The following is a 20,364-nucleotide window of genomic DNA, read 5'->3' on the forward strand; positions in this document are numbered from 1 at the left end:
TGAGCCAGGTTTTCTGAGCTCCTGTTTTCTTGGCACTAAACGCAGGCAGGAGATTTCTCAAGGCTGTTGTGAGGAGCGAACAGGACACACAGGACCTGCCTCCCCAGGGCTCGGGGACTCACGAGCGGACGACTCTCAGTCCTGGGCTTCCAGAGGCTGCGGGTGCGTTTACCCAGGAGTGACGAAGGTCCAGGGCAATGACTCGCCAGCCACCTGTGATCCACAACGGAAACTATGTCTACTGGTACCTACGAAAGTGAAACACGGGTACGCCCTGTGACCGGAGAAACGTACGAGACAACACCGGGAGACACACACCGGAACAGCCCTGCAGCGTTACCCAGAAGAGCAAACCCTGGAAACGACGGAAACGTCGGTCCGTAGCACAATGAATGAATACGCCAGGATACTCGGACAGCGGGACGCTGGGCCGCAGCGGAAGGCAGACGCCAGAGGGCGTCTGCCGTGTGATTCTGCATGTTCCCATTCCTACCGGGGTCCGGAACGGGGAAGCAAGCTGCGGCGACAGAGGTGAGGACAGCGCTTCTTTGGGGGAAGGTTATCGACTCAGAGAGGACATGAAGGCGTTTCTGGGGTGCCGGGATGGCTCTTCATCTTGGGCTGGTGGCAGTAACAAGGAAGCACGCACACACAAGGCATAATGCAATTCGAAGGAAAAACCACCTGTCTGCCCAGTGCTGTGGTCAGCAGAACCTGCTCCCCGAGGAAGACGGAGGGGGGTCCAGCCAGCATGGAGATGGGACAACTTAGCCCAGTGACACCCCAGACCCTCAAAGACGGAGAGAGGCCCTCCAGGGAACAGGAGCGCTCGTGTGTGTGTCGAGGACGCCTCCCTCGCTCGTGGGGCCGCAGCTGCAGCCCTGCCCACCAACTCCTTCCTCTCAGACCGCCCCACGGGCTGTCCCAGCAACGCGGCTTGGACAGGTCCCCCATCCAGACTCGAGGACAGCCCTTCTGTGCCTTATGAACAGTGGATTTCAGATTCAGGGTGGATGGCTCCCAGCCTAGACCCTTCTGCAGCTTCCCAGTGTCCATATGCTGGAGTCCGGGGGTCCCTTCACCTATGCTCTGCACCAGCCCCCTGGGGTGCGGGTTCCCCTCCCCGGGAGGCTCCCTGCTGGCCCTCACCCCGCAGCCTGTGCACGGTGGCTGCCAGTCGTCTCCTCCAGCAAGCTGGCCTTCCGGGGCCCCCACGTCCCCCGTTACCCATCCTCGCCCGGCGCGAACTGCTCGCGACGCTCCCAATGACCACACCGAGGGCACGGCCTCACTCCAGGGGCGACAGCGCCGTCTCCCCGCCAATGCCCCCAGGGCCCGGCGCACAGCACACGGCAGGCAAACCCAACATCTCAGCATCTGTGCGGGAAGGAAAAGCAGGGGCCTGGGTCGGGACACGCAGTGGGCCAACCCCACAAGGGCAGAGCCCCAGCGGCACCCCGGGGTGGCAGGGAGGGAGCCCGGGGAGAAAGGCGGCGCTCTGCGCTCCCCCGGCCCTGCACGGCCCCGCTCCGTCCCGGCTTTCAGCTCCACTCCGGACCGCAGCCAGCCAGGGCCTGCCCGGTCATCAGCCCATCTGCCCCCCAGCAGAGACCCGCTGGCCAGGCCCTCCTCCCCAGCCACTCTGGTCCCTTCGCTTCGGGGGAATCGGTCCCTGCTGCTGATTCCTCATCTCCCCGCCCCCCGGTCTCCCGGCTGCACACGCTCCCCCGGGGCCTCGAGCAGCCCCACCGCGAAGGCCAGCTCCACGCTGACCCCCGCACGCACCGGCCCACGTGGAACCTGCCGCCGGCGCCCCGCCAGACCAGGTGCCCCTGCCTCCTGCCGCCCCAAAGCCCGCCTTGCCCACCTACCATCAAGGTGAGCACGGAGCCGACCCTTCCATCGGGGGCGCTGCCGGAGGCCCCGCAGCCCGCTGCCCTGCTCACCCTCCTTTCAGCCCAACGAAAGCAGCCAGGACCACCCGACCATCCCAACAGGGACCCACGAGGGCGGAGCAAGGTCTTCAGCTTGGCCTGCGGGCCTGCCGGCCACACCCCGCGCCCCACGCCCGGCACCTCTCTACCCGCCTCTCTCCCTTTCCAGAGCTCCTCCCGGCCTCCCGGCCGGCCCCGTGCCCAGAGCCCTTTCCTCACTCCCTCAGGTGCTTCAGGTGTGAGCGCTGCCCTGACCGGCCGCGTGACGAGCACCCTTCGCCCTGCCCCGGTCCCCACCGCAGCGACAGTCCGGGAGCAGCCTGCACGGTCCTCTGCGCGCTCCCACCCCGCCGCCCTCCACAGGGCACGAGCGCTTCTGTCTGGCTCTTTGCCAGGAGAGCCAGCGCGTGGCCAGGCTCAGCTCACCTTTTCTGAATGCACGAACAAACCCTGGGTTTGTTCAAGGGGATATGTCAATCGAGGAAGACTTCTTGAGGAGACAGCTTCGGAGCAAAGGCCCTGAAGGAAGAAAGTGGTGTGGCGGCTCTCCAGTCAGAAAGAACGTCTGTCCATCAGCCACAGGACCCTCACACCAACCTGTGAGGTGGGGACCACCACCCCCATTTACAGATGAGGCTCCTGAGGCCTAACTGCGCCCAAGGCTACAGAGCCGGTGTGTGGCTCCCACCTGCCCGCTCCTCCTGGTGAGGCCCGGCCACCCGGCAGCTCAGGGCAGCTGCACTGGGCAGCTCCGTGCGCTTAGAAATACGACTGTGCGCAGCTTCCACCAAAACAGGCCTCTCCCGGGGAGGTCTTCAGGACGCCCGCCCCTGCAGCCCCTACACGTAATGACCCAGACAGACCTCGTCGGTATGTCTTACAGCGGCATCGGCACGTCGCTTCCACAGGCTCCCTCCGGGCTCCATTAAATACCTGCACCGGAAGACCAGCCTCGTTAGCGCCCACAGGAGGCGCTCTGCCCGCGAGGCTGCACACAGCACAGGGAGGGTTTACAAGCACCCCCGGCGTGGACAAGAGTTCCAGGTTCCAGTGCAAGGCCGCAGAGCTGGAAAGGGGAGAGCTACCCCGGAGGGGGAGCCCACTTCCCCAGCTCCCTACGCGGCCTCCCCAGCACCCCCGGGGGAGGGGGCACGGCTGGTCGGTCTTGCGCGAGGCCCGTCACGCCGCTGCAGCAGGACGCTGGGGGGCCTCGCCTCCCGCTGTGCGGGCAAAGCAGGGCCTCAGCCCTCACCCCACCATCCCCCTGCGTCCGAAGCCCCCGGGGAGAGGCGCCCGGGAGGCCGGCCCGCCGCCCAGCAAGTCCGAGGTAAGGCGGAGCACAGCCAGGCTTTCAACCCGGGAACACGCAGGGCTGGCCGGGTGGGTGGGACCGCCTGGCAGGGAGTGACACAAGCCACACGCTTTCCAACAGCCCGCTTTCAACTCAACAGACGTGATGCAATCCTTCACGGACGTGCTTCTGCTGACAGCAGTGAAATCACTCCCGGGTGGCACCTCAGCGTCGGCAGTGACTCTGACACCAGACCTCTGAGGCCAAGACCCGTAGGAAACCACTGGGGTTCCGGGCGGAACTCCCCAGGGATCCAGAGTCCAGTCCGACCTGCCACAAGGCTGGGGTGGAGGCCATCAAAATTCCCACCAGAACTCTGGGGACAAGGGGACCAGCACTCTAGGGTCAGAACCAATCAGAACTGAACCCCCAATCACCAGGATCCTGGGGCTGGCACCCTTTGAAATTCTTTTTTTTATTATTATTATTTATTTTCAGCTGTGTTGGGTCTTCATTGCTGCACACGGGCATTCTCTAGTTGCAGCGAGTGGGGGCCTACTCTTCGTTGCGGTGCGCGGGCTTCTCATTGCAGTGGCTTCTCTTGTTGCGAAGCACGGGCTCTAGCGTGCGCCGGCTTCAGTAGTCGTGGCAGGCGGGCTCAGTAGTTGTGGCTCGAGGGCTCTAGAGCGCAGGCTCAGTAGTTGTGGCGCACGGGCTTAGTTGCTCCGCGGCATGTGGGATCTTCCCGGAGCAGGGCTCGAACCCGCGTCCCCTGCATTGGGAGGCGGATTCTTAACCACTGGCCACCAGGGAAGTCCTGGAATTCTTTTATTTTCACTTTTATTTTTTACCAGAGTCACACATGTACCTACTTTAAAAGTCAAAAGACTCCGGACAGAATATCCAGTTCCCCTCCCCACCCGACTCCCACGTCCAGAGCAAACCCTTGCTGATTCTTCTCTTACCCTCAGGTTTCTGACGTGCTTACATCATTGTTTCACGATCTGTATGTTTTGATGGGCTACTGATTTCTGACTGCAAGACGACGACCCAGCCACTTTCCCTGCTGCAGGCTTCCCTCCCGCGACACGGTCCCGGGACAATTTTCAGTCTAATTCAAAGTACACCATGTAGTGATTACACCGCCTTTTTTACACAAGATTTTGTGTTTCCTTCGCTTGCTTGCTTAGTGTTCTATGCACCTATTAACAATTCCCTCCCCAGCTCTGTGGCAAACCCTCTCCGTACGGCCAAATGCAGGAGGCGTGCTCTGATCCCATTATCTCTTGGGGTGGGGCCCCTGCCCCTCAGCGCCGAACGACTGTCTTCCTGCAATCTCCCTCGGGCTGGATGGACCGCGTCCTTGACCCGTGTGCCCCTCGCTGGTGTCCGTGCACACGGTGGCAGAGTCCACCCCCAGCTGCCTCCTGACCGTGACAACTGTGTGGGACGGCATGTGACTACAAGCGCCTGTTTCCACCTCGCTCGGGACCGGCAGTTGGGCTGGGTATGGAATTCCAGGCTGGGGACCACGTCCCCTCAGAACCCTGAACGCACTGTTCCCGTCGTCCAGCTGCCAATGCTGTGTCGAGAACGCTGAGGTCCTCCGTTCCTAGGCCGTTCTTATCTCGGGAAGCTTTGCAATCTTCTCTGTATCTCAGGTTTGAAACTTCACAGTTAAGTGCTTCAGCAGGGTCTCTTACTCAATCACGGTGCCTGGGGGCACATTCAGACACAAGGGGAGTCTTTAACTCCCTCCCGGAGTTCTGGGAATCCTGGTTCCAATAACTTTCTCTCTCCCATTCTCCCCATTCCCTCCTTCTGCAACTCTGAGATCTTCCACTTTTTCTTATCTTTTTGCTCCCATTTGTCATCAATTTGTAAAAATGTTTGTTCTACTTCCTGGGATATTTCCTCTGCTTGACCACCCAAACCTCACAACTGAGTTTTTAAAATGTCAACTACAATACCTGTCTTCACTCTCTGACGATATTACGGAGTTAGGAGTACAGGTGGTAAGACTTCCCTGGCGGCGCAGTGGTTAAGAACCCACCTGCCAATGCAGGGGAGGCGGGTTCGAGCCCTGGTCTGGAAAGATCCCACGTGCCGCGGAGCAGCTAAGCCCGTGCGCCACAACTACTGAGCCTGCGCTCTAGAGCCCACGAGCCACAACTACTGAGCCCGTGTGCCACAACTACTGAAACTCACACGCCTAGAGCCCGTGCTCGGCAACAAGAGAAGCCACCAAAATGAGAAGCCTGCACACCGCAATGAAGAGTAGCCCTTGCTCGCCGCAACTAGAGAAAGCCCACGTGCAGCAACCAAGACCCAACGCACCAAATAAATAAATTAATTAATTTTTTAAAAAAATCAATCATAGTCCTACATACTAGGGATGTGCAACTAGAAGCAGAATTAAAAAAAAAAAAAAGGAGTGCAGGTGGTGTTTTGTTTTTTGGCTTTTCTTCTGCTCTGTACATTGTCTTTGATTCCACCAAGCTCCTTTTGCTGCTTTTTGTTTTGTTCTGTTTTTGCAGGTCTCTGTCCTTCACATTGGAGATGTTAAGACCTGAAGACCTTGAGTCCATCCACAGGCAAGAACGAGCCACTGGACGCAGACATCTGCGTCCAGGCTTGTCTAAGACAAGGCTTGTTGACTGCAGGGCTTCACGTGTCTGTAAACACAGCCCAGCCTGGGGGCCCTCATAGCTGAGATGGGAGACGCCCACACGCAAGTATTTGTAAGTCTTTTCTTTGGGGTCAGTTTCTCCAGAGAAAATGCCTCCACTATCTGCCCTGGGGGACCACAGGCATCCCAGAAGCCAAGGAGGGGAGGGCGCTGGGAACCTCCCTTTCTAGGGTGTAGCTCTCATTCGACCCCCATTTGCAATTCAGCACTGTACCCCAGCCTGTAGCTCTGCGTGGCATCCCCAAGCCCACAGCTTCTCTGGATCAACTTCCCCCAGAGAAACCCATCTTTGCAACAGCTGCCTGCTCTCAGCCTCCCCGTATCACAGCGGCCACCCTGAGGGGCCAGGTGCATGATTCCTGGGGCCCTGCAGCGAAGGGGTTCACGTGCCGGCTGCCCTCCCCTCTGCTGGCATTAGGTTCTCTACCTGCTAAGTCAGCTAACACTGAGCCTCTACATCTGAGCTTCCAAAATCCACAGTCACCACCTCTCCTCCTCCCTGGGAGGAGGGCCTCAGAGTTTCCTACTCCTCGATCATCACGTAGTGAGGTTTGAAGAGGAAGCAGCGATGAGCAGCCGTGCTCAAGTCTGCCCCAGGGGCACTCCGCAGGCACCGGACCTCAAGGCGTCACAGCCAGGGTCAGTCCAGCTCCCTCGGAAACAGCAACAGCTGCGCACCTGAGGCTGCAGCCCACGGAGCTGCCAAACCAGCCGGGCCTGGGGTCCCGCGGGCCCCTCGCCAGGGGCGGGGCGTGCTAAGCCAGCAGACACTGAGAAGGCCTCCAGGACAATCCCCTCGGAAAGGAGGGAGCAAGGGGAGCCGCTCTCCTCGAGCACCTCCCCGTCCTGGGAACGTTCACGTGGGCTGTCTGAGCTCCCGAGACAATCCTGAGACTCAGGGGACACGGAGCCCAACAAGGACGGGCACAGCTCCCGTCTCAGGCTGCAAGTGGATGCGAACCAGGACAAGAGGCCCACGCTGGCTCACACGAGGTGCCCTGCAGGCCCCCAGGGGCAGCCGAGGACAGTGCTCAGCGTCGCAGGTGCTGTGCCAGGAGCTCACGCGGCCCCTTCCCCACCTGAGCCACGCAGGCCGCCCAGCGGCCTCTGCCACCACGTCTCACACACGACAAAGCAGACTTGGAGGTGAACTGCCTGGGGCCACAGACGCGAGTGGGCCGTGCACCCAGGACCCAGAACAGTCTGACTCCAGAACCAGGGTGCTTCGACACACCACACCACACGCGCACACACACACACCACGCCCACGTGCCCCCCACACACATATACACACACACCACGCCCACGTGCCCCCCACACACATATACACACACACCACGCCCACGTGCCCCCCACACACATATACACACACACCACGCCCACGTGCCCCCCACACACATATACACAGACACCACGCCCACGTGCCCCACACACACATACACACAGACACCACGCCCATGCAGCACACACACATATACACACACACCACGCCCACATGCCCCCCACACACATATACACACACACCACACCCATGCAGCACACACACACACACACACACAGACACCACACCCATATACCATACACACACGCACACACACACACCCCACACACACATATACACACACACACCACACACGGCTCACAAAGCAAGTGGGCAGCAAAACCAAGGCCACAAGCCACACGTTCTCATTTCCAGGCTAAAGCTCTAACCTCAGACCCCACCACTTCCCAGCTGGGGATGGAGCAAGGGTGAGACAGAGGGAGGAGGGGCTGGACCCTGGAAAGGGAGCCTGGCCTGTGCTCTGGGCCCTGCTGGACACAGAGGGGAAACAGACTTGGCCACTGGGTGTGACTGTCCCTCCCGTGGGACGATGTCAGTTGCTGTGACACAGCTGGACCGACAGCCAGGTGGCGAGGCTGCGCATCTCCAGACGGCCCTGGCTGCCACAGTCCCTGCTGCTGCAGCCTGGCAATCTGCGGCCCACATGCCCAGCCCTGCTCTGCAGCGACCGTGGGGGCCTGACGCAGTCACCAGGCTCCAGCCTTCAGCTTCCCTAGGGTGAAATTCTCCCGGGCCTTGAGCTCTCGGGTTCCTGGGTTCAGAGACGCGGACACACACTCAGGACCCCGCACACAGCCCCCTACTGAGAGGCTGCCGACCCCTCAGGCAGAGCGGGCGGCTCCCCCGGGAGGGAGAGGCCCCACCTCCAGGAGGGTCCGGGAAAGTCTGGGAAGGCTCCTCTTAAACAGCAGCATTCGACCTGGGACCCGAAGGACAGGAGCGTGGACCAGCGAGACGTAGCGCATCAGGGAGGGGCTGGGGGTACAGCAGTAGGAGTCCCAGTCCTCCATCCCGCCCCATCCACATTGTCTGCCCTGAGACTTCACAGCCCCTCCCAGAAGAGGGTCCCCATGATCGCGGGCACGGCAGGGACTGGCTGTAGCCAATGCAGGGAAGCGAAGGCACAGAGCTTTGCACGTTCCCACTTGCTCTTCCGTGCTTCTAGCATTGCCAAGGGAAGGACGTTCCCAGGCTAGCCTCCTGGTCCAGGGACACCTGAGTGAGAACTGCCCCAGCCACGACCAGCCTGCCACAGGGCCCCCAGGCAGCCCGCAGATGCACGGGCTGAGATCAGGATGGTGGACCCTGGGCTACAGTAATAACCGCTCTCTTTAGGTGCTGAGTCTGGTGGTCTCTTACGCAGCCACAGGCAGGAAATGCTCCAAGTGGAGCCGAAACGGAAGAGAAGAAATGAAAATAAGGGCTAGCAGCGTACCAGGGCTTTCCACGCCCATCATCACGTCCGGTCCACAGCCCAGCGAGACATCACCCATCTGAAAAGGAGCACACCGAGATTCAGGAAGGCTGAGCGGCTCGCCCCAAATCGGATTCGGGCCTAGGTCATTACAACACCTCCTCCAGCAGACCCCGTCAGCGCCCACCACCCCACCTCGGCGCCCTGGAGCGCGGTGGGCAGACCCCACACGAGGAGCTCCTGCACCCGCTCTCCCTGGGCCCCAAGCACCCTCCACGGCTGGGGAGCGGGAGCTGATGGGTGAGGCCCGGCCCCCACCTCTTTAGGGAGACCCCCGTGCTGTGCGCACCCGTCTCCCGAGGGCACCGCGCCTGGCTTCCTCTTTGCCGCGCCTCCTGAGACCACCTCCCGCCTCGCTTCTTCTCCACGCCGAGGCTCGCTTCCAGGTCTCCAGGCCCCAGGCCCATCGCCTCCTCGTGCCGGGCCTCGCCCCTCCCACAGGGGAGGCAAAACCACCAAAGGCAAGACCACGTGGGCACGAGCTTCAAGAGGCCACATCTGAAATCCCGGCTCCGCCGCTTCCCGAGGCCTGGACCCCAGGAAGACTCAGCCCGTCCCAGCAGGGCTGCCCACCGCAACCCAGGGGAGGACCGCCCACGGATCAAACGCCAGGACCCACGTGCTGGGGCCCCGGAGCCAGCCCCCGTGGGCTCTGCCCCCAGGACCCGGGCCCGCTTCTCCTCGGGCCTCAGTTCCTCACCTGATAAGGGACATCTCTGGCCGTGAAGCTCTGAGGATGACAGGACCCCCCCGCCCCCATCCCCGGCACAGAGACGGGCCACCCTCTCAGCTCCCAGTCTGCTGGAGGCTTGAGAAGGATCAATGCAGACTCGAGCATCTGTGCCATCACCCAGACCACGGCCTGCCGCTGGTGGGAGTGGGGGGCCCAGGAGACCCTGGCTCATCCCAGGCTGAGCTGAGCCTCACGAGAGCCACCTGGAAGCCCAAGCCTCTCTGGCTCTCCAGCCCCTCTGGAAATGACTTGTTTAGCTTCTGGAAAACCCCAGGAAGACTGCAAAGCATGTTTCGGGGGGGTTTCTGCCTCCTGACGGCCCCTGCACTTGCCCTAACGTGCTCCAGAAGCCCCAGCTGGGTCCCCGCCCCCTGCTAACAGCAGAGAATCACTCTGTCCAGACCCTGTCCGACCCCCCAGAAGCTGCAGACACGCCCACCGCCTCCCCTGACCATCAGGACAACAGGAAGCAGTGCTGCTGCAGAAAGGGTTAGGAGAGCTAGGAGGAGCATGGCCCGACACTAACCAGCAAAGGCCACATAAGCTACCAGAACCCCGCCTGACTCAACTCCATCAGAGAGCTGAAGCTGCAGGACAGCCAAGAGGCTGGAATCCCAGGAGGACGGGCCAGGAGGAGGAGAAGCCAGGCACCACGCACGCAGGAAAGAAGAATCCAGGTGGAATTTCCACAAAGTGCAAAGGCTGACTGCAGGCTTGCAGAGCAAGAGACACAGGAGAGAGCTGGCATCAAGCAGACTCTCTTCTGCAGACCTACTAGGTGCTCGTGAGAAAGACGAGGGGTGGCAGGGTGGAAACGGCGTTCCTCACCATCATGGCTGCAGGAAAAGGAAAGAAACCTGCTGGGACTCGTCTCCTCTATGGAAAGAATGCATTAAGCCACTGGGGGAGGGGCAGCAAAACCTGTTACCCCCCAGGGCGCTGGTGAAGACCCAACAAGGCTGGAGACTGGGTGAAAGAAAAGAACTCTGCCCCTGTGGGAGAGGTAGGAGCTTGCCCCTAGGCTCTGAGACCCCCAAATGCTGAAAGAGGAATGTGAAACTCTTTCCTGCACAAGACCCACCATCAAGGCAGAGCTGGCTGCCACTAAGGGGCATCACTGAGAAAGCCCTACCAAGACCCAGGAACCCAGAGCCTGCCTAAGGCTGCAGCTGGACCAGGTGACAGAGGACCTCCCCCTCAAAACCTTCCCCTCTCAGCCAGCAACAGAGCATCAAGTAACAGCAGTCCACACCTGAGGTAGGGGACAGGGTGTGGGGAGAAACCCCTCTAAGACTCAGATCAAAAGCTGAGGGTAGGGCAGAAACACTGAGGAAAGACCCTCTGGAAACTCAGCTTCCCACGCGAAGCACAAGGTGATGCTATAGGAATTAAAACCAGTCATCACTCAAGTGTCCAGAGGGACAACAGAGCCCAAACACAGCCCTACTCCTACCAGACTGACTCACCACCTACACTAATGGCAAGAAAAGCCAGGCCCATTTCCAAGCATAAATACAACTGACTCCAATTTCTAATGCGGGCACACTGTGTCCAGCAGTCAATCAAAAAGTACTACACATTAAGAAAAGGAAAGAAAAAAAAAAAAATATATATATATATATATATATATATATATATATATATATCTCCCAGTCAAGAGACAAAACAGTCAACAGAATCAGACTTTAAAATTAATCTGATTAAAATGTTAAAGGATTTCATGGAGAAGGTGGACAAAATGCATAAACAGATGAATATTTCAGCAGAGAGATGGAAGCTATCGAAACAATGAGATACTAGAGGAAAAATAAAAACACAATAACAGAAATACAGAATGCTTTCAGTGAGCTCATCAGTAGACCTGACACAGTGGAAGAATCAGTTAACACATTACTGACCAGGGGATTTTTGCAGAAACTAACATCTGTGGCCATAATACATCTCTGGTCAAAAATGTGTTGACCTGAAGATTGGTCAACAGAAATTAGCCAAGCTGAAACACAAGGAGAAAAAAAGCGTGAAAAAATAGAATATACAAGAGCTATAGGATAGTATCAAACAATCTAACACATATGTAATTGGAATCTCAAAAGACGAGAAGACAGAAGAAATATTCGTAGGGATAATGGCTGAGAATTCATCCAAAAGAAGGAAAAGCATCAAACCATAGATACAAGAAGCTCAGAGAACCCCAAGCAGAATAAGCATCCCGCTCCCTGTAAAAATACATACCTAGACACATAATATTCAAGCACTGAAAATCAAAGATAAAGAGAAAATCTTGAAGGCAACCAGGGGGCGGGGGGTCCATTCCAAAAGGAACAAAGAATCACAGCTGACTTTTCAACAGAAGCGATGCAAGCCAGGAGACAATGGAGTGGCAGCTCTAAAGTGCTGAAAGATAGGAGGGAGGCACAGGAGGATATTCAGTCCCACAACGAACAGATGAGAGGAGTTTGAAAACGGGAAGTCCTCATCAGGTAATCAGAGGGAAGGGAAAGGAGAGGAAGGGAGGGGAGGGGAAGAGCACACGGGACAGACGGAGAAAGACTGGAGGGAAGAAAGAAGCAGGCGTGTTCAGACGGTCTTATGTGGCTGGTGAGAAAGGGGGCAGAACAGGTGAAATCAGACCACGAGATGATGGGCTCCAGAGTGGAGTTTACCGTTGACTGAAGGCAACGGGGAGTCAGTGAAGAGGTCTAACGAGAGACTGCCCGAGGTCAGGTTTGTGTTTCTAAGAGGTCACTTTCGCCACGTAATAGTCCAGGTGAGAGAGGAAGAGTCCCAAGCCTGTCTCGAGGGCTGAGCGGGTAGACGGATCTGAGAGCTTACTGGGTGCAGCAGCCACAGAAGCAAGTAACAAAGTGCATGTGGGGGCGGTGGGTGGGAGAGTGCAGAGAAGTCGTCACTGTCTAGGAGGAATGAGAAATGAGAAGCCCGGATGAGACCCTGGAGCTCAGAGTGGGGCTGGGGGTCTCTTCCTATTCCACTGGTATCAGAAAGATGCTCCTCCCAGAGGCCCTGCTCCTTCCTCCAGAATCCTGTGGGTGCCTCTCGAGGCTCTCGCTCCCAAGCCCCATACCGTGATGAGAAGAATGTTCCCCTGGCCAACCCAGGCACTTGGACTTGCCACCTCCTTCCCCAATTGCAAGCCCCCTTCATTATGCGCAAACATAATGAGTAAGAGCAAAGGGGAGGAAGAGGGGAGAGCGGAGAGTGGAGAGGAAGTGGACAGTTACCCTGGACAAAACCTCCCGGTCCCTCTTCAGGCCTCTGCGTGCTCTCCCGGGAGGCGGGGGGCTAAGTGCTGGGTTGGGGAGCACTCATCACCCTGTGTAGCCGGAAGGGAGGGACCGTCACCCTGACCTGGGCACAAACGGGAGCTCAGGGTGGGTGACAAGTCCCTCCCTGAAATCTTGCAGCCTGCTTCCCGAGCCGCATTTGAGACCAGTCTCCTCCCCAGCCTGTGGGAAAGTGCAACGCGATAGCTCTGTGTGGAAACCTGGGGAGCGCCTGGCACAGAGCGGGGGCTGGGTAAGCGCCCGTTCCCAGCCCCGCTGTCCCGCTGCCAGCTCTTCCTGTGGCTGCTTCCTCTCCACCGTCCACAAGCGAAAACTGTACACTCACATGCTGATACCGCCCTTTCCCCTCACGGGGCCTGTTTCTATCCAAAAAAGGAAACAATCACAAGAACACGGGACTGTTCTGAGGCTCAAACAAGGTGGAGAGAGTAGCTGTAATTGGTAATCCCACCTGCCCTCATGTCCGGCTCCCTGCCCACCTCCCCCACCTCCTCCATGCAGTCCCCCAGCGATCCTCCTCCTCCTCTGAGCTCTCCTTCCTGGGCCCCTGACCTGACCCTGAGAACGACCACCCTGGCCTGTCGGACAGCTTTCGGCATCAGGGGCCTGGCTTCCCAGTATTACTGCAAGCTCCTTGAGGACAGCATCACCTCATTCGTGACACTTCCCGAGCCCCCCTCTCCTGGGCATGGTGACACACAAAGTCAAAGAAAACGAAGAGCTCATCCAGCCTGGGGCCGGTGGGCCTCCCCGCCCCATGGTGTCTTAACATTTAAGACTCACATGAACCCATCAGGCCCAACCCTCTCATACTTCATGAGCAAACTGCAGTCGCACAGTGACAGGGCTAGAGCTGGGGCCACATGCTCCCCCCTCCCCAGCGGTGATGCACTGCTTCCCTCCTCGTCACAGACAGGAGAACGAGGATGCACTTCAAGACAGGTGGGAACCAAAAGGAAAAGAAAGTCAGGAGGTGGGCGCTCTGGCCGAGCCACGGAGCATGCTCCAGAGCCAGTCTCCGCGACCTTGGGGACCCCGGGGACAGACACGAGACGTCTCCCAGACACAGCTGGGTTCAACACTCAACATCCTGGGACCAAAGAGGCTGTAAGAACGAATGACGACCAACAGGCGACACCGAGGGTCCTCCTCAAGGCACAATGGGCCCCCACCGCGGGCATCACGGTGCGAACCAGCGCCGCCCACACAACTTCCGTGACGATGGGAACAGCTGCCATCCGAGCTGTGCAACACGAGGGCCGCGAGCCACCGCGGCTCCTGAGCGCGTGAAATGGGGCGACTGCCACTGGGGGCCGGAATCTCTGATTTTACTTCATTTCAATTCATTAAACTTCACTACCCACCTGTGTCTAGAGGCTCCTGTATCAGACAGCACAGTCCTAACCTGCCACCCGAGCTCAAACGTCAGAGACACAAAAAAGTTCTAGAAGTAGTGGAGTGCTGTGGGGAGAAAGCAGGATCCACTTATTCCTACCTTTACCACCAGACGTCCCCTGCCCTGTGAACCCCAGTTCCCCACCAGAGGGGGCAGGGTGGACAAGGACCCTGGGGCCACCTGCAAGTTCACTAAGACCTCCTAGACTTGGGCACTGGAAACCCAAGGGGCCCCGCGGTCCCCTGCAAGGCAAGGGAAGGGGCCTCTGCTAGTCCTGCCTACTCGGCCCAGTCCCAGCACCAACCACCCTGTAGCTGCCTGTCCCCCAGCGGACTGAGTGCTCACTGAGGACAGGCACCCGATGGGACTCTTCTCTGCACTCCCTGCAACCCAGGAAAGCGTCTGGGTACCGCGGGTGCTCAGGGAGTGAAAGCTGGCACCCATAGCACGGGGCTTTCCTGTGCTTACGGTGCCTCCGGGATGGGAAGGAGCCCTCGCCCATCATCTCACTCATCCTCACAGCCACCCGGCAAGGCGCTGAGGTGGTCTCTCCTATCCCCGAGGAAGGCCCAGCTCAGAGGGGTGATGTCATCTGTCCGGGGCCATCCAGCAGGTAAGCAGCACAGCTGTGTTCAAACCCAGGCCTTCCAGCTCCAAAGCCAGCCTCTTAATATCTAAGCACCAGTGCCTCTTACAAATCCACTCCTGGAGGGGAGGAGACGGGGTGGAGGGAAGGGACGGGAAGGGAAAGGAAACGTGAACTGGGCCACCTGAAGTTCATGTGGCTCAGAGCAGTGACAAAAACCCTAAAATCCCAAAGTGTCCTGAGACTTCCATCGCAAAGCACACAGGAGAAGGTGGGAGCCTCCCTCCGCCTTGAGGCCTGAGTCTGGCTGCCCTCCTCTGGAGGGGAAGGGGCAAGGCTGTCTACGGACCAGGGGACCTGACTAGACTGACTGTCCTTCAGCAGCTGTGTGACTCTGAGCACGTTCCTGCCTTCTCTGAGCCTCTGGATTAACATGGCAGAGCACCTGGCACACGGGACTCGCCAAGGGGCCGCTTCATCGTTCCTAGGGCATCCCAGGTCCCATGGCAAAGTGCGAATGGCCTGTGTTCAGAGTAACAGTCCCTCCAAGGATCCCAGAGCCAGAGTCGCCTCTGCAGCTATGCAATTTATGATGCGAATTTCACAGCAGGGGAAACAGGGGCTCAGGATCACCCAGGGGCAACGACTTGGGAGAACCCAGGTCCTGCCCCCCAGACTGTTCCTCCTGCTACATCAGCTGCCACTGGAGATGACTTCCAGGGCCCTCCTCCTCTGGTTGAGAGAAAACCTTTCGGGCAGATTTTTGGGACCAATTCTTCAGTCCCCTTCGTGATCGTTTCGTGTAATGAACTTTACAGGCAGTGTGGGCTGGGGGGAACGGGGGATCTTCAGAAGCACTGGTTGCAGCTAGCGCAGGTCATCATCCTTCCTGAGAAAACTTCTCACCTATCCTGTCACCATCCCACAAACTGGATGAGAAGGATGGACTGGGCCAAGGTCGAGAACCAGGAAGAAAGCAAAAAAGGAACAGAAGACACTGGCCTACACAAAACCCAGGACTCTGCTTCTCCTTTACTCCTGGGCTCGTGGTCAGCTCAAACAAGCCTCATACCGGGCACGTGAGCTTGAGCACGTCACTTCACCTCCCAGAGCCTCCATGCCCGACCTGTGAAAGGGGAGACCACCTCTGATCAGAGAGCTCTGAAGGGACTTTGCCGTGATGCTGAACACACACAGAGCAACAAAGCAGGGCAGGTAGTCAGCTGTGCTGTTACTACTGTCATTTGCTCCTGGCTTACACATAGTTCTAACAAGGGAGTCTTCAGGTTGCCCAGCCCTCAGGTAGAAGATAAAAGATAAACGGAGCAGGCAGGGGGCAGACGGACAAACAACGAGGGCCTGGAAAGGCCGTAAGGTCTGTGGAAAAAAATTTTTAAGTTTTAAAAAGGAGGCTCTCTAGGGCTCTGTGCAAAGGGACCCCACACAAGGATCTCTGGCCACCGCTGGATTCTCCGTCACCAAAAGAAAGAGCCACATGTTTACTCTCCTTGTGAAAAACTCTAGGATATGGTTTTGTTTGTCTCTGAAGGATGCAAGCTACAAACAAGATGTGAGTTTTGGTTACCTAGAAAACTTCCTTAAACCTACACCTCATTCCCCATCGAGGTGCCCAGAAAGAACCCCAGCAGGCCCCCAGCGCAGGGCCCCTCTAAAGGATCCCCCAGAAGCCCCAAGTACATGCTTTTCAACTAAGCCCTAAGCCTGGTCCTCCCCCAGCCTGCCAGCTACTTAACTTCTCACCCTCCATCTCCTTGCCATGAAATGGAGGGAGAACACAAAACCACAACTGCTCATCTGCAATTCCGAAATCCTCAAGAGCGCCCCAAACCAAGTTTTTCACAATTCATATGGAGGCAAACCCTGCCCTAAACTGACACGAGACAATTTTTAGTCTTTATTGATCCCACTTGACATGAGGGTCCAAAGTACAGCTCCACCACACCCAGCGGGGGGCGGGGGGGGGGTCGGGTCGGGTCTTACATGTAGGAACCGTGTCTGTGGCTCTAAAATCTGACCGATTCTGAATCCCCATACCTCCTTCCTTTCCTTCTTCCCAAGGATGGCTCAGCAGCACCTCCAGACTTTTCCCCACCCTCCACTGACAGCCCCTTCTCCAAGCTTCCTCGGAGGACAGGGCCTACTCCTCGGGTGTCTGGGACGCTGCACAGCTGGGACAGCCAAGCGTACAGCTCTTCCAGCAACCTACCACCCTGCTCCTCCAACACCACCTCCAGCCTGCCACCCTCCACACCAGGCGTCAGACGCACTGCACTGTCTGGATGCAGGCGTCTCCCTGCCTCTCCAATTCAGCGGCAGCAATCGAAACCCACAGGAACGTTCAAACAGGAAAGCTGCTTCTTTTCCCTACAAACCTCAGAACGCAGTACACGGTAATCTCTTATAGCAGGTCCTGGGCACAGAGCAGCCCGGCTTTAAATCTCCGCTCTGACACTCATCAGCTGTGTGACCTTGGGCAAGCAACTTCCCCTCTCTGAGCCTCGGTGCCTAGACATAAAAGCGGGGACGATCACTTCTACCTTACACGGCTGTCATGAAAATGACATCAGTTAATGCTAGGAAACGTGAACGCCCTGGGTCCTGCCCGACACCAGGGTGATGGAGGCGACCCTGAAACAGGGGAACACACCAGGCACGCATTCCGGGCACGGCCAGTCCCATCCCCCACCCGGTGCCCACGCAGGAAATGAGGGACGCACACAGCCCTGATGCCCGTTTTATTCCCTTCCTCAGATCACCACCAGGACTCTGCACTCATCAAAGGCTGAACAGGGCCCAGGAACAGAGAGGTTAAGTGACTGTCCAAGGTCACACAGCCAGCTGGACAACGGGAGGGGAAGCAGGGAAGGGTGGTGGGCCTGGGCCTATCCTCCTGGCAGCTCCTGCCAAACTGGCTCCATCCCCACGGGACGTAGCTGGCCATGGACACCGGGGCCCACCTCCAAAGACTGGTTTCCCTAAACGCGGGCCGACCACCCCCCACCCCGCCCGGTCGGGTTCTGGGCACCGCGCCCTCGCCCTCCGCCCCCGACGGGAAGCCCCCGGCGCTGGCGCATCGTCTACGCCGGCGCGCCGCAGAGCCGGGCGGGGTCTGCCCGGGGCTCACCGGACTTGGGGTAGGTGACGATCCACACGTCGCTGGGCCGCACCGGGAAGTTGGCGATCTCCTCCATCTTCCCGCGGCAGAAGGGCGGTAGCCGCACGCCGTGGAACTCGAAGTACTTGCTCTCGAACTCGCCCGGCGTGCTGGGGGTCTCGGCCTCGCTCTCCGCCATGCCGCCGCCGCCGCCGCCACCGCCCGGCCCAGCAGCCGCGCCGCCCGCTCCCGGCCCGCGCCCCTCACCCGCGCCTGCCACCCTCAGCCGCAGCGCGGCGCTCTGCAGGCGTGACGTCACGGCGCCGCCCGGCCCGCGCCCCGCCCCAACCGGCGCTGGCGAAGGCACTCCGTGGCCGTGACGTCACGACGCCGCGGCGCCCAAGCTGGCGTGGAAGCTGCGCTCCGCCGGTATGACGTCATGGCCCCGCCCGACGCGCGCCGGCTGCCCTCCGCAGACTTGCCGTAGTGGGGCCTCCGGGCCCGACCCGCCCCACACCCGGCAGCAGCCACCCACCTGCCCCGAGGGCCGACCAAGACCTCTGTCCGCCGTCCCTCCTCCCAGCCCTCCGTCCGCATCACCTCCATCACGCGTACATTCACCAACCTAGTGACTCCGTCATTCAGCAAGCGTTCAACACAGAAATACTCCAGCTAGAAGTGACCTTAAAGATTAATTCATTTATTCAACAAATATTTAGGGAACATCCGATCTGTACCAGACTCTGGTCGAGGTTCCCGACCAGTGAGACTGGCAAAAACCTAGCCCTCTTGGAGCTTACATTTGTGAAGATAATTTCAGATCGTAATGGGAGCTGTGAATAACATGCTTCACAATATCCTGAGGGCAGAAAGGGGGCTGTTAATTGCAGATTCCCAGGGCCAAGCCGCAGACCTCGGGATATCCAAGACTCTTGGGATAATGCCCCGCAAATCTGCATTTAAAAAGTACTGCTTATGCAGACCACATTTTGAGAACAACAGGATTCTATAGAGGCTTTAGTACAACCCCTCATCCGTTCACTCAAGAAACAGACGCAGGCATACCTAATTTTATTGTGTTTTGCAGATGTTCTGCTTTTTACAAATTGAACGTTTGTGACAACCCTGCATTGTCAAATGATGGTTAGCAATTTTTAGCAATAAAGTATTTGTTAATTAAGTCACGTACATTCTTTTTTTATAAGAAATTACGCTATTGCACATTTAACAGACTACAGTACAGTGTAAACATAATTCGTGTGACTAGCTTTATTGCAGTATTCACCTCATTGCAGTGGTCTGGAACCGTTCCTGCAGTATCTCTGAGGTATGCCTGTATTAAGCACCTACTGTATGCCTAGGGGAACACAAAGATGAAAATGATAATGTCCTGGTCTAATTCTCTGAGGTTCATTGTCCCTGGCTTTGAAAAGGGAACAATAATCTCTACCCCTAGGTACTGTAGTTGAGAGGACAGAGAAAACTACACCAGCAAGAATCCAGAGCAGAGCAGGTGAACAGGACCTACTTGCTCTCTCTCCTTCTTCCCCTGGACTGAGACACTTGCGGTCTGGCAAGGGAGCCACCCACGTGGGCTGAGAGGCGTGGGCCACATGTACACGGTGGATGGAGAGAACAGGAGAGCATTAACTCACCCGTGCCCGCTGCAGTGGAAGCACGGAGCCCTAACCACTGGACCGCCAGGGAAGTCCCGAGGATGTCTTTACAAAAATGAAAGAGAAGATTCCAAGCACCAAGACATCGTGAAGAACAATTAGGTAATGGCACAAAGACAGGTAGCCAAAGGCTAGAGGAATTGAGTGAATGAATAAGCTGATGTTTCAGATGAGGTTCTCACTATGGAAGAGCAAGGAAGAACCCTGTCGTTTTAGATTGGGGTCTAAGGTATTGACGTGAATTCATTATTTGAAAAACTATTTCTTATCTTTGCTGAAAAGGCCTTTAGGTTCTGGATTCCGGCAATACTAGGCACAGTCAGTGTCCAAATCTTGGTTTCTAAATACTTCCCATCAAAAGGAACCAGGGTTTCTTGGAGAAAAGACTAATTCCACAGCTGGGCAAAGAAAGTACAAGATGAGCCTAAAATATCTTTTGGGGCAAAAAAAAAAAATAAGAAGAAACTGTTAAAAATGATGGGAATAGGTCAAAAGAACACAGGAGCTAGTCTGAAAGATCAAATTAGGAGCACTTTGCACATGTTAGACAAGACTTGGAAACAATTCAAATGTCCGTCAACATCAGGCTGGATAAATTGTGATATATTCATACAATGGAATTCTTACTACACAGTGATTTAAAAAAAGAATTACCGGTATATGCAACAACACAGGTGAATTTCACAGTCAAAATGATGAGCAAAAGAAGCCAAACACAAGAGGCAATATGTTACATGATTCCATTCATATACAATTCAAGGACAAACAAAACTAATCTACGGTCAGAGGTCAGAAAAGTGTTTAATTTGGGGAAGCGGGAGGGGGT

At 57.3% G+C, this 20,364-nt stretch overlaps 1 protein-coding gene across 9 annotated transcripts in view; it reads right to left on the minus strand.

Moving 5' to 3' along the window:
• Window positions 1-18,095, minus strand: part of SULT4A1 (sulfotransferase family 4A member 1) — a 31,115-nt gene extending 13,020 nt beyond the window's left edge. For all 9 annotated transcript variants that reach the window (XR_008617598.1, XR_008617597.1, XR_002892299.2 and 6 more), the window contains exon 1: window positions 17,893-18,095. Coding sequence is in view for 4 of the 9 variants with exons in the window: in XM_028490699.2 (XP_028346500.1) it covers window positions 17,893-18,061 (169 nt within the window). In the remaining 5 variants the exon portion in view is untranslated. The remainder of the gene's footprint in view (window positions 1-17,892) is intronic.
• Between the last annotated feature and the right edge of the window lie 2,269 nt (window positions 18,096-20,364).

Source organism: Physeter macrocephalus, chromosome 6, assembly GCF_002837175.3.
Source record: "Physeter macrocephalus isolate SW-GA chromosome 6, ASM283717v5, whole genome shotgun sequence".
NCBI lineage: Eukaryota > Metazoa > Chordata > Mammalia > Artiodactyla > Physeteridae > Physeter > Physeter macrocephalus.